The 14,512-nt window shown below is 35.3% G+C and overlaps 1 protein-coding gene across 10 annotated transcripts in view; it reads right to left on the bottom strand.

The window, feature by feature from the left end:
* Nucleotides 1-14,512, bottom strand: part of LOC145263693 (5'-AMP-activated protein kinase subunit gamma-1-like) — an 812,476-nt gene that overhangs the window by 449,259 nt on the left and 348,705 nt on the right. Inside the window, exon 1 of one of the 10 annotated variants that reach the window (XM_080120633.1) lies at nt 3,640-4,040. The exons of 8 other annotated variants lie outside the window; for them this stretch is intronic. In XM_080120633.1, coding sequence (XP_079976759.1) covers nt 3,640-3,660 — 21 coding nt within the window. In that variant the 5' untranslated portion in view covers nt 3,661-4,040. Of the gene's footprint in view, nt 1-3,639; nt 4,041-14,512 lie in introns of those variants that run through there. One more of the 10 variants, XM_080120631.1, reaches the window with a different exon arrangement.

The following is a 14,512-nucleotide window of genomic DNA, read 5'->3' as shown; positions in this document are numbered from 1 at the left end:
ACATTGAATAAAAGCACAAAAATGTATCCAGTTTGGTAGAAAAGTAACTTATCTTGCTTTTGATAACATTTATTTGTTATATATTTGTTTGACAACTTTTTCGAATCTATGTGTACAGTAATACAAACCCTCAAAAAAAAAAAGGTGTGGTAAATTTTTACGACCTGTCCCAGCGTAGTATAAACACCTCCAACCACCCCATGTTAAGAACGGCTTTCGGAATAAACACCCCCAACCTCCCCATGTTAAGAACGGCTTTCGAGGTGGGGTTATTCCGAAAGCCGTTCTTAGCATAGGGAGGTTGGGGTGTTTATAATACGCTGCTGAGGCATGTCGTAAAAAAGTCACCATTTGGAATAAGCAGGAAAACTAGGCAAACATTTTGGGAGCAAAACGCTTCAATAAAACACAAAGAAAAAAAACGATTGTTGGGACAAACATAAGGTCTAGTTGACACATACAAATTTATGTCAAGTCAGAAATTTGAGACTGGCTCTTTTTCGTCTTCGCCACAAAAAAAAAAAAAAAAAAAAAAAAAAAAAAATGCAAATAATTCAATGTTTTTTCTCTTTCCATTTCTTAAATCTTATTTTCATTTTTGTGCTGTTGTAAACGGTTTATCAGATTGTACTAGTGCACTTATTGGTGCGTGCTGAAATAACGTTATTTAAAAAAGCCGTTGGGTTTGTATTACTGTACACATAGATTCGAAAAAGTTGTCAAAAAACAAATATATAACAAATAAATGCTATCAAAAGCAAGATAAGTTACTTTTCTACCAAACTGGATATATTTTTTGTGTCTTTATTCAATGTAACATTTATTCAGCTCGAAAAACATGCAGTGTTTACCGATGTATTGGACAATTCAAAATGGCAGCCGACTCTCTCTTAAACACGGTAAGTTCGAGAAAAGGTGTTATAAATAATAAACTAGACAAAATACTATTAAAAAAACACCGAATATATGTCAACCTATGTCACGGTAATATATATTGAGCGAATTTCTAACAGTATTTTGTCTAGTTTATTATTTATAACACCTTTTCTCGAACTTACCGTGTTTAAGAGAGAGTCGGCCGCCATTTTGAATTGTCCAATACATCGGTAAACACTGCATGTTTTTCGAGCTGAATAAATATGTTACATTGAATAAAAACACAAAAAATATATCCAGTTTGGTAGAAAAGTAACTTATCTTGCTTTTGATAGCATTTATTTGTTATATATTTGTTTTTTGACAACTTTTTCGAATCTATGTGTACAGTAATACAAACCCAAAAAAACATCATAAAACTTTAATTAAACGTGGATATACGATTTAAAAAAAAATAGCGCGGATCAGTAAGTGCACTAGCACCTATCATATTTTATCGTTTCACCATTACGTCCGATCTATACAAGCACCTTAATGATCGGTGAAAAATATAATTACGTTTAAAATCGAAATCGACGGAAAAGGCATAAACAAAAGAGATTGTAATTTGCTTTATTTTTCTCTCTCGTTAACTCAATATCTTCGGTACTTCTGGAGACCGTGCTGAAATTACGTTACTATTTAGAAACCCATTCTTAATATGGGAAGAAGGGCTTTGTTAACTATTCTGTACTTTCACTTAACGATTTAATAATAAAAAAAATACCGTAAAGATGGAATTTAACATGAAAATCCTCACAAAAAAAAAAAAAAAAAATCAATAAGTAAAATAAAATAAATAAATAAACCCCGATCTATCAACTTCAAAAGTATCACATTTTAAAGTTCTGTTAGGTGGGGAAGAGAAGAAAAAGACCGATTCATATTTTTTTTTTTATGGCTAAAAATCTGAACTTTGACCCAAAATACTAGATGAAAGAAAGGAGGGAGGGGGAGGCAGAGAGGCTGTTGCAATATAATATATCTCGCCAAAATTATAGCCACACTCAAGAGCACAGACGGCGAAACATGCTATTTGTTAGCGTTTAACGGCTTCAGTTATTTATACGGAAAAGCATTTTTACCTAAATACTAGTAAACAATTTTCCTTAAAAAAAATTGCAGAGCGACATGTCGATTATGTGTAGGGGAATATTAACATTTATTAATTTATTATTTCTATATTAATGAGGGGGGGGGAATTGGGTAATCGTGTTTCTCGTCTTTACATGACTTGGATGTATTTTAATTGAAAAAAAAAAAAAAAAAAAAAAAAAAAAATGACACTTGTGTAGTTTAACATCCCATGCAAATTTAGAAAGCTATTTTTAACATGGTAAAAGAGGCTTTGTTAATTTTTCCATTACACGGACGGAACTAGGGAGGCTAACTGCGCTAGTTCAAAAGGTGGGGGGGGGGCTTAATACATGTTTTAAAATCATACTTATAAAAAACATGCACTTATTGATCCGTGCTGAAATAACGTTATTATTTAAAAAGCCATTCTTAACATGGGGAGGGCCCCTCCCCGGGAGGGGTGGGTGTTTTGTACCTTACAATTGAATAAAAATTTAAAAAAAATGGTAAAATATGAATTGCTTTTCAACATTTTAAAGCAGTTAAACTGCCGATTAGAAAGCTATTGATTATTATTTTTTTTTTTAATTCGTAGCGTTGAAAACTTGAAATATATTTTTTGTTAACTCACCCTATAATTTTATAGAGATTAAAAACAATTTAATGATCAAACGATACAATAATAAATGTATCCCCCACCCCCCAAAAAACAACAACTGAAAGCAAAAGAAAAACAAAACTGAAAGTAAAAAAAAAGACTCCCGGACAACGCTGGATTAAATACAACTAGCTTAACATTGTTTACATTAGACTTATACGATAAAAAAAGTGTTTTCAATCTGCCCAAAAAAACTCAATACTAGCGCCCCCCCCCTCCTAAACGGGAAAATTGCGTGTAAAATATAAATGTAACACGTGCAAAACGATAAGTGGCATTTCTTGCAATCTATTTCAAAAAGATGAATATTTTTTTATTATATTTTTATATTGTTTATCTTTTACTTTTTAAAATATTAAACACACAAATAGTGCTATTAAAAAAAGCATATGAAACGCAAACAGGACATTAGAAGAAATTTTTTTTGTTATTTTGTTTGAATGTGCATATTTTTTTTAAATTTGGAACCAATTACCGTTTATGTACGCTTTCCGCGTCACAAATTCTTCTATTAAAAACGTGATTTTATACGATTCTCGATATGTAATTATATTATACAAGCTAATTTAATATTGATTTTTTGGTACTTTTACAGAATCTAACTCAACCCCCCTTAAAAAAAAAAAAACCCTGATCCAGCAAAAATAGGGTTGGTTCGATTCAAATTCTGTAGAAGCACCCATTAATTTTTTTTTCTTCATTTTTTTTATAAATTTAATTTTTTTTTCCAGTCACAGATAAAATAAAGAATGACCGATTTCAATTTTAAAAAGATTTTTTTTTTTTAACAAACCCAAGTTCGCTTTTTAAAGCAAAACAACGAATATTTGTTACATCGCAATGTAATTTTAAAACTACAAACCAACTAATCGTACAGAATGAATGACAGTCTGTTGAAAAGAGCATTTGGGACACCGAAAATATAAACATTGTTTTAAAAAATAACTTCTGTAATAAGAATACCCAACAAAATGATATATGATTCTTACCTTGTAATAATGATAAGTCATTTTTGCTCAAAAAAACAAATTAAACGCGATATTGTGTCCTCACGTCAATCAGAAATCCTTTTTCCCAAATAAAACAGAAAATACAAAAGAGTAAACAAACCAAATAAAAATACACCCAGCGGCAGTTGTTAACTTGTGTATTCTTTTCAGGTTTTGATAATATCAGCGCAAATAATTCCTTTTAAATAATCCCGGTTTTAAGAAAATTATAATAATGCTTATTAAAAAAATGTCGTAATCCGTCTATGAAAAAGCCGAGTACATATTCACAATGAATATAAATAAAAGTATATCCAGTTTTCGTTTTCAAGGGTTTAGTAGTTTAAAAATAAATAAATAAATAAAATGCGTGTTGAAGGATTCTCTCTAGAGTGAGAAGGGAGGGCGTGGTTTCAGAAAATAGGGGACCGGCCCACCTGACCAATCAGAACGTCGTTTCTAAATAATGTCATTAATTTTTAGCCAATCACTACATTTGTTTTATTTGCAAAAAAAAAAGAAAGGAAGGGGAAAATGTTCTGTTCGATTCACACGTGTTTCATTGCTTGATTCGAAATTCTTGTTTACGTGACTATTTTATGCCTTAAACTTTGTGTGCGCGTGTGCGCGGAGGGAGGGGGTTAATTCCTATTGAAGTCACCTAAATTATTATTTTCAATGAAATTTGGAGTAAAAAAATACAGTCGAGAAATCTTAATAAAGAAAAGAAAAAATGATTTTTACTAAACGAAGTAAAATTTAATTATCGAGAACGTGTATACTTTTAACCTGCTGAAACTGTTTGTTGACGTTTTATTTCAATTTTTTATTTTGTTCAAATCGGTGTTTAAAACACGAAAAAAATAAAATAAAAATGACGTGCTTTATCATTAATTCTACGTTCCCCGGACTTAGGGTTAGTGGTATTTTTTAAAAAATTATTTTTGTTTACCATTTTTTATGAATTCCTTCAACAATTAACCGACAGGCGACCATTGTTTTCGCGCCTATCGTAAAGACAGTTTGAAATGTTTAAAATGATAAAAACTTAAACCCAGTTTCAGCACATTAAAAGCGTACAAGATAATTAAATTCTACTGCATTTGGTATAGGTTAGCTGTGTGTTTTTGTTTGTTTACGACTTATTGACTGTTAACTATTCTGCACTTTAACTGAAATTACATTACTCTTAAACTACATAAATTTACTTGAAACATGTTTTCATAAAAAAAACTTCTTAAATAACATACTAGAATAGCATAAATAGAATACTAAGTTACAGCATTTTTTTTTAAACTCACGTTCACCTCAAACAAGTCATATCGCTACTTGGACGTACGGGGCTACTATTTGGTACCATGCTTAGGGAAGATGAAAAAGATGTTAGTTTACATTACATTTAAACTTCTGCATATCAGTACAGTTTGGGAAGCAGACAACAGGAACGGAATTCCAAAGTCTAGTGGTTCAAGGGAAGAAACTATTTGAATAGAAAGCTTTCTGGCATTTAGGGACCTCAACAATGAAGGGGTGTGATTTTGTTGCTAAGCAGATTTGTCAGGAATATGTACGTCAATGGACACAAGTGCAACAAGTTCATCAGAGCACATTCCATTAAAATATTTGTAAAACAGGCACAAAGATGCAACATTGTGGCGATGGGACAGGGGTTGGAGCTTAGTTAACAAATCAGGACCTATTAGATTGAAAACTTTTCTTTGGACTCTATCCAAGAGGGAGAGATTAGCGGTAGATACACTAGTCCAGATGAGCAAATGGTGGCCTTATAGAGGTACAGGTACTCTCAGGTGTGAGTAGTCTTCCAGCATGATAGCGGGAACCAACCTTTCTTGCAGTAATAGGAAGAATTCTCAGGTAGGGTTGTTTGACATGGATATTGGTGGTTGGGAAGGCATCTTGTAGCTGTTAAAGAAGAGCAGCTTAGTCTTATTAGCATTAAATGTTACCATCCATTTATGACTTCATTTCACTGCGATCTGGAGGTAATTTTCTAAGGATTCTGTCATTGTCTTAGATTTGTGTACATTCATTCTTTCTTTGTGCATGTTATAGAGTGTTGTATCATGCAGCAAATATACCCATCTCGGACACAATATTATCAGGGAGGTCGTTAATGAATATCAGGAATAATAGTGCTCCAAAGATAGACTCCTGAGGCACTCCCACATAAATGTTATGCTGTTTGGATGTACGTCAATCAATGAAAACCTGGATGGTCCTATTATCTAAGATTGTCGAACTTCCATCATACACGTGAAACACTGAAACAAAAAACTCAGCATGAAAAACAGTTTATAAAGTCAGGAAAGAGATGAGCTATGAGAGAACGATAACTCAAATTCATAAAATTATGAAATCGAGTGATTGTTCTTCCTTAGCTAACCTCTTTCTAGATTTGGTTATAATTATAAAGAAGGTGACTATATTTCTTCTGAGTAGATTTCATTTCAGCGTTTCACGTGTACAATGGGTCCTGGATATGACCTTAAACTATATCCGATGGTAAGGCCCCAGCTTGCAGGCTTTGGGGAGTTTGGAGCCACCCCTTAATTGCCATTGCTCCCAGGTCTACTCTGACCCGGAGTGGTAGTACCTGTTAGGGTCCCAACTATGGGTTAAATGGAAGCTGACTTGAAAAAAAAAAAAAAGAACATATATTCTATTAAAAACCTTGTCTTCAAAATCACTGGATTCGGCATTAAATGACCTAAAAAGAGTTGATATGTCGTAAAACAAAAAAAAAACCCAACCAATTCACGTGTACAATGAAACTTCCTATAACTCAGCATTGCTTTTATGTTATTTTGGAATTATTATAGATAAACACCCTCTGTTAAATCCTCCCTCCATCCAAAACAATAAGATTCTACCCTTTTTTTCGGCAATTACATGTGAACACCTTAAAAAACTTGGAGGAAAGAAGAAAAATAAAATTAATTTAGAGTGGGGGATCAGTTTCACAAATAAATTTAACTTAAAATGATCCCCCCATTTTGGAGTCACATTTTTGCTTTTAATGAAAATTGCTTCAGACAAACTATGAAACCACTTGATGTGGCAAGTGCTCGTCTGAGCTCCAATATCTGCCCGCCCTCGCCAATCTTTCACGAAAAACACCTGTCTAGCTGAAACCACTGTCAATAATTTTCCCCACTCTTTATCTGTGCCAAAATCAAAACGTAGATTCCATGAACAAGGCTTCTTTCTTAGAACTGCATACCTGTGGAACTCTCTTCTGTTTGCCTGTTTCCCACCTGACTACAACTTGGATGTCTTCAAGTCCAACATAAACAAATTCCTGATAAACCGCCCGCTTAAGTAATCCAATTTATCAAATCTCCATTACTAACGATTACTACGATATTATCCCATTGATTACTGTACACGCAATAACCCTAATCCTCGAGTGGTGACTCCTTTGTTTAAAAAGAAAGGAGCTAATAAAAATAAAAGATGGTTGCTGTAAAGGCAGGAAATATCGATTGAATATTTTAGTCGTCTAACGTTTAGGAAATTTACTCATTTCTCTTTCTATGGAAATAAATTCTGGGCGTTTTTTTGTTTTTTTTTTGGAAGTGGAGGGTTAAATTTTTACAACCTTACTAGTCGAAACTAGGATTAATGGTAAAACTTTTATTTACTCAAAATATCTTCTACTTCCAGTTGTTTTAATTTAGCTGAAATTTTGCATGTGCATTGATTTATATCTCTATGGGTTATATAGCAACTTACAGCTCTGAACTAATTGTAGTTTCTTATTTACAGGTGTTTAAACTGAGTCAGGTATGAAATGGAATCTGCTGAGTGTCACGCAGTGATCCGGATTCTGTATTTGAAAGGATGTACACTACAGGAGACTTTTGATGAAATGAAAGAAATAGATGATAATGATGCTCTATCATATTACCTTGTAAAACGCTGACATTTTGAATTTAAACAAGGCTAGAAATCTGTCACCTAAATTATTATTTTAAATGAAATCCAGGGTGAAAATGCAGAATAGTTAGCTGTAGAGAAATCTTAACAAAAAAAGAAAACAAATGACTTTTACGCAACAAAGTCAAATTTAATTATCTATGAACCAGAACGTGTATACTTTTAGCATGCTGAAACTGTTTGTTAAAATTTTATTTCCACAGCTCCCAAAATTTGCCTAACCCCCATCTGCCATTGATGAGGAATCTATCAGTCAAGTTGAGGTTGCCATTTTAGAAGATCGACAAATGACTATTGACTAAGCCCAAAAGGTCAAGATTAGTACAGGATGCGTGGAAAATATCATTCATAACCATTTTCAGGTGCATAAGATTTCTGCCACGTAGATTCACAGATTGCTGACACCTTTCCAGAAATGAGAACGCACCAAGTGCTTGGGGATGAATTTGGAGATGTGCCACGAAGATGAATCAAAGTTTTTCAAAAGATTGATTATACAGGATGAAACCTGGGTCTATCACTCTGATCCAGACACCAAAGTCGAAGCACTTAAACTCATCATCTTCAAAGAAGGCAAGGGTGTAGCCCTCTGCTGGCAAGGTCATGCTCACAATCTTCTAGAACTAGGACATGGTAGTCATGACAGATTTCCTGGCAAAGGTACCACACTTACAGAAGCCTATTATGTTTCACTCTTGAGGAAATTAAAAGAAACTACAAACATCAAGAGGTGGAGCAAGATCAGCAAAGGTATCCTCCTCCTCCTGCAAGACAATGTTCCGGTCCACAACACGCATGTTACCAGATCAGAGTATGTGGCTTTAAAATTCTCCTCATCCCCCTACTCTTCTGACCTTGCACCCTCAGACTTTCATCTATTCTCAGACATGAAGTTGCTTTTGACAGGAAAGCATTTTCCAAATAATGTAGTCTTGATTTCTAAAGCCACGTGATGGTTGGAGGACCAACCTAGGGGGGGGGGGTCTACAAAAACGGTCTCCAGAGCTGCATTAAACGATGGGAAAAATGCGTAATTCTGAGTAGTTATACATAAAGAAAGACCTGTGGTAAGGTTTGGTGCTCTACTGCTATGAAAAGTGAGTCAGGGGCATTACTTATTGAAAGTTCCTTGTATATAAATATAATGTTTCCACAAGGATCTTTGGCGTAATGGATAAGCTATTAAGTAAAATTCGGTTCTACATGATACTCCTCTGGAGGTTGAAGGTTCAATCCTCATTGCGGATGATATTAAGAGTACAACTGTGAATTATTTAAGACTTCTAAAAGCGCAATGTAACATGCGGCCACGGTCGAGATTGAACTCACGATACGAGTTTGTAGTGTAATTCAAATCTTATCGGTGACTGAATACGTGATGCTTTGCCAGGGCTATCAAGGGTATTTTTTATCGTGACTAGATGAGAACTCCCGACTACCAAAACAGATACTGTTTTCACAACTGGAGGATGGGGTATGAGGCATAGGCAGACCTAAGCTCAGGTTTTGTGACACCGTCAAACAAAATCTAAAGGACAGGTTGATCCCTACTGGAAGCTGGTAGACCCTCAGTCGCGACCATGACAAGTGGAGAATGATGGTTCACAGGAAGTCATCTTCCGACACGAAGGACAGCACATGATGATGATGATGATGATGATGATGATGACTAAATGGGTTGCCTACCACGGCTTAAGGCTTAAGAGAGACCCATCTACTATCGAGAGAAGGATAGCCTGTGTCAGTTTCCAAACCTGGTATTTTACCTCGTGGTACATACAGCACCTCACCTTCCCAAATAGTCACCCATCTGGTTCTGGTCAAGCTGAATGTTGCTTCACTTTGGTGATCTGGCGAGAACCAGTGTGTCCACATGATTCGTTAAGACTTCTACCCGGTCGTGACCAATGGGACACAAGCATGCTATCCTTGCGAATTAAATAAAGAGTTATGTTCAAAATTCCGTACAGTTTTCCGAGTTCAACGGAAATATCCCAAGATACACCTGAAGATGGTTAGAGGTTACATCGGCTGAAACGTTGTGAGAATTAACACTCAAGATGAAAACAGTAGTCTGAAGAATTCAAATCATAGGAAATAAATTTGTTGTGTTTGTTAGCAATAGTTTTTCTTTTTTTCATTCATTTAACGTTTTTATCCATTTTGAACATTAAATATGTTTTAACCGACAACGTGATCTGGGTACATTTTTAAAACATGAACATTGTCTTCATCTTAGTCAGTGATATGCAAAGGACGGAGCTGATGGAGTAACAGCCCAGGACATCCAAATTGAGGTCGAGGTGAGGGTAGTGGTCGAACCATATTCAAACTCTCTTTATTTGATCATATTTCTTAGAACTAGGACTTATACTTAAAACCTATTGCAGTAGAAGAACTTCCAGCATCTAGAGACTTTTACAGTGAAGAGGTGGGATTTTGCTGATTGTCGGATTAGTCGGGGTATTTATATTGGAGTAGCTACAAGTTTGTTGGAGCATATTCCATTAAAATACTTGTAAATCATACACCGGAATGCAACATTGCAGTGATGGGACAGGTGTTGGAGTTTGGTTGATGGTGTGGAACCTATTAAGTCGGAGACTCTTTTTTAGACTTTCTCTAAGAGGGATAATTACGAATAAACCTTTTTATTAAGTATTTGGAGTATACTATGAAGAAATTGGCCCCCAGGCATTGCCAGACCCCTGTGCAGCATTGACTCTATCCAAATAGGATCCATGCCACAGAAATGTATTATTACAATTATTGACAATAATGTATTCTTAAACCAACAAATAACCTTTTTTTAACGGTACTGTTACATATCAAAATTCGGGACCTGCACGTTGTATGCAGACAGTCGCAAGGAAACAAAGACAAGGAAAAAATTTGATTCACTCTTTTTTTTTTTTGTAAAACAACAGACATTTATTTACAGGTACTTCCCAGAATTAGACCTTGCCTTTTGTTGAAAAGTCTTCTCATGCTCTAATGTGCTTGATAAGACTATACCGTGTCGAACATGTGGTACTCTGTCTTTGTCTGATTATGTTTAGGACATGCCTTTCCCTGTTGTTCTTGGCACACATGTGTAACATGTCTATTTCTGTTTTTCTCGGCTACGTTTTACTTTTTATCTTTTTCTTTCCTTCTTCCTCGCTGTGACGTCACTTCGCACACGACTTGATCATTTACATATAGCTGCTGCTGCTGCTGCTATTGCTGCTGCCATACATGCGTCTGTGTTCTGTTACATCACTAAACTCTATTCAGTCATAATATTTTGTTTATACTTTATTATAAAAGATGTTTTTTAAGCTCATTTTTTCATCATCACATTTTCTACGTCTCAATCCGTGTGTGTGTGTATGTGTGTGTGTGAGAGAGAGAGAGAGAGAGAGAGAGAGAGAGAGAGAGAGAGAGAGAGAGAACTGTTGATATACAGGGTGTTTCAAAAGTCTTGGGAACATAACGATTTTTAATAACTCAAAAACTATTAGGAGTTAAAAAATGAAATTGGTACCGTTGGAAAGGTTAAAGTTTCAAGTTTTGTGGGGAATCTTCAAACTTGCTCAATATGAGCACCATTCGTCACACGGCAGACATCTAGTCGATAGTCCATTTCCTGCCAAACGCGTTCCAGCATCTTGACGTCAATGGTTCCCACAACTGCCGTTATTCGAGCCTTTAGTTCGTAAATATCTCTTGGAAGGGGCGGCACATAGACTTGTTGCTTTTGGACCAACTTGAGCTTGTAAGGTACCATTTGCAGTCGTTTACTTAAGACACGCCAGACAGTTGCTGGAGCAAGCTGAAGTTCCCTGCTGGCTCTTCTCACTGATTTACGGGGGCTCCGCTGAAAGGCTGCCCGGACTTGCTCAACTGCAGCTTCTGAAGTTGAAGGGCGACCTGTTCGCTTACTTGGGCACAAACACCCATCTTTCACAAATTTAGCATGCCATCTGACAATGGGTTTCCTTTCAGGGACTTCTTTTTTAAATTTCCTGCGAAATGCACGCTGAACACATGTCCACGATTCAGTCTTTGCAAATTGGAGGACGCAAAACGCCTTGTCTTGTTTAGAGAACGCCATTACTGCACATGGAAAGATAAGACGAAAATCATTAGTATGACCAAAAACTTGATTAAGCAAGCTTTAAAATGACACCAGTTTCATTTTTCTACCTGGAATAGTTCATGAGATATACGAATTTGTAATGTTCCCAAGACTTTTGAAACACCCTGTATTGTCACAAGTCGTTTGCATAGAGCATATTTACAATAAACACCGATCAATCTGGCCTTTTGACCAGTATTAAAATGTTACAAACAAAATTCAATTCAAAACATTAGGCCTATTTTATGTAAAGTAGTCCACAGAGTAAATGTGGTATTGTGGTGTCTGCTGAAATAAAAGTGATGGACAATGGATGACAGGAACAATGCTTGGACGAATGGCTCAAAATAGTCTAGTTAAAAGTAAGATAAATAAAAGATGACCTCCACCCACTTCCTACACTTTTGTTAGCCTTGTGCCTAATTTATAAATGAATGTTGTTTTATTTGCAATAAATAGTTAAAAAAAAAATGCAACGAACAATGGTTGGATGAATAGGTTAAAATACACAGACTTTATACTCCGATAGACAAACGATGACCACTGAGACGACCTATATTTTTGATGGCCTTGTGCCTAATCATATATAAGTGAAAATAATTTTTATTTTATTTCATTTTATTTTACTTGGAAGTCAACACTTATCAAGGCCCGAAGGCTACTCGAGGATAATGGTTAATGAATATAAGGTAGTAGTGTAATTATCACTAAGGTGTAAGTTGGGTACAATTTCATTATTTATAGGGATGGCTTTGTGTAGTATCAAAGTGTAGTGTCTGTTCTTTCTTTGATCTAAGGGAAATACTCCTAAATTGAAGCAATTTTTATTTAGTTAATTCCTATTTCGATTCCCTAGAAATCTCAGGGCAATGATTAAGTGAATATGCAATGCAGAGTCAAACCAGATCTAAAACTTTTGGGCAGGTACTTCACTAAAGAAATTGGCCATCCCAAAAATTGATGTCCTAATAAGGACGAAGTATCTGCTGATTTGCGCATGTTGAAAGAAGCAAGGATCTGAAACTGGATAGCAAAAAGAAAGCTAACTGACTGTACCCAAGTCATAGTTTTTTTTAAACCTTTGAAATCATTACTATAAATTGGGTACAATATAATAATCAATAGAGAATTGGCTCTATAATAATAAATACAAAATCTGCATAAATTAAAATATATTAAAGCGTATTTTATGACTGGGAAATGCTGGGCGGTTTGCTAATAGATGATGCTGTAAAATATTTGGCAGTTTCACAACTGTTTATGTTAACTATATTCCCCCCCCCCAATTCTCGGTTTAAAATTCAATACATATGTGGCATAACTCACTTCTGCCAAAATCAACAGGCTTTTTATTTAAACTGTCTGGTTTTCATATGCATATTAGATGTCCTGAAGTCTCGTTACCTTACGAGATCACCAGTCTATAAGTAAACACAGCAGCCATTTTTTTTCTTCTTTATTCTTCTTGCTTGATGCAAACACTACATGCTGTACAAAATCAGGTTTGTACTAATTTTTAATTGCAGACTGTAAACCTAGATAGTGAGTGTGTGAATGGGTTATATAATTTCGTTCTCTCTTAAAAAAAATATAGAAAAAATTCTGTGACTACAGATATTTAAAACTCTTAAGAATTGGAGGCACTGGTTTGTTACATTTGGGAACGTCCTGCAAAGTGCAGAAAAATATGCTCCTGCTGATGGACATTATTCCTAAACATTATCATTCCTTCAATGTTAATCTGTTACTGTCCTAACTACGCAAGAGTATTCAGTAAACTTTTCAAAAAAGCCTCTATTCAGTCTTAACAGACAATGGATACCCCCTGTAAAGGTGGTTGGGCATGTACTTGTGAAACAAGGGTTGCACAATCCTCAAATACACCTCTTCTAAATCAGCATTGCTTGAGACTTGAGTCCAGTGGCAAGGAGAAGTCCAGGAAAACTGGAAACAATGCCGAGATAAGCAGAGAGCACATACAGCACCTAGAATTCACCAATGGTCACCCATTTTAGTGCTGACCAGGCTCAACGTTGCTTAAACTTCAGTAATTATATGATAAACTGAAGAACAAATACTAGAGCTAGAGAAACCTGGTTGCAAGGTCATCTTTGGCATGTCAGTGGTCATTCGGATCACAGGACAGATGAGAAATGAAATGGAACATGAAGAGAGCGTCAATATTTTAAGGTCAATAAAAATAGAAAAAAACATGGTTTAAAGCTACTTCAAGTGAAAATAAATATAATTTTTGTTCAATAGTATTGGACTATCGATTTATAGCTTGATTTGTTTTTACCGTTTTTGCCCACGTCTCTGTATCAATAAATCTACCACAAAAGATTGTGTGTGTGTGTGTGTGTGTGTGTGTGTGTGTGTGTGCGATCCTCAATTTTACTCAGTGGTGTGCAGAAAGAGTGGGCGATGGGATAGTGGCATCCAAAATGGGTGGGGGCAAATATTTAATCATATTCAAGTTATCCCCCTTTCTGATAACATTACTTAGGACTAGGATGTGAGTCTTTGGGGGATACAGCTTGTATTTCAACAAAGATTCGTTATGATATTCATGTTGATATTCATGTTGATATTCATGTTGATTTTCATAGATTTATAAAATGGCTGACATGTTGCATGTTTTACTATCATGACCTTTCGAAATTCAAAAAGGTAACTTTGAAGGCATTAACTGCCAATTTGACAGCAATTTCAAGCTCAAATATTTTTGTATCTCAATCAATAACATGCAAAGAGGTAGGACTGAAGCATAAATGGCCCCAGGCATTCAAATCGAGG

Source organism: Euprymna scolopes, chromosome 39 (genome assembly GCF_053919585.1).
Source record: "Euprymna scolopes isolate OS-2025 chromosome 39, ASM5391958v1, whole genome shotgun sequence".
Taxonomy (NCBI): domain Eukaryota; kingdom Metazoa; phylum Mollusca; class Cephalopoda; order Sepiida; family Sepiolidae; genus Euprymna; species Euprymna scolopes.
Note: the sequence above shows the minus strand (reverse complement) of the source record. Positions and strands in the feature narration are given on the sequence as shown.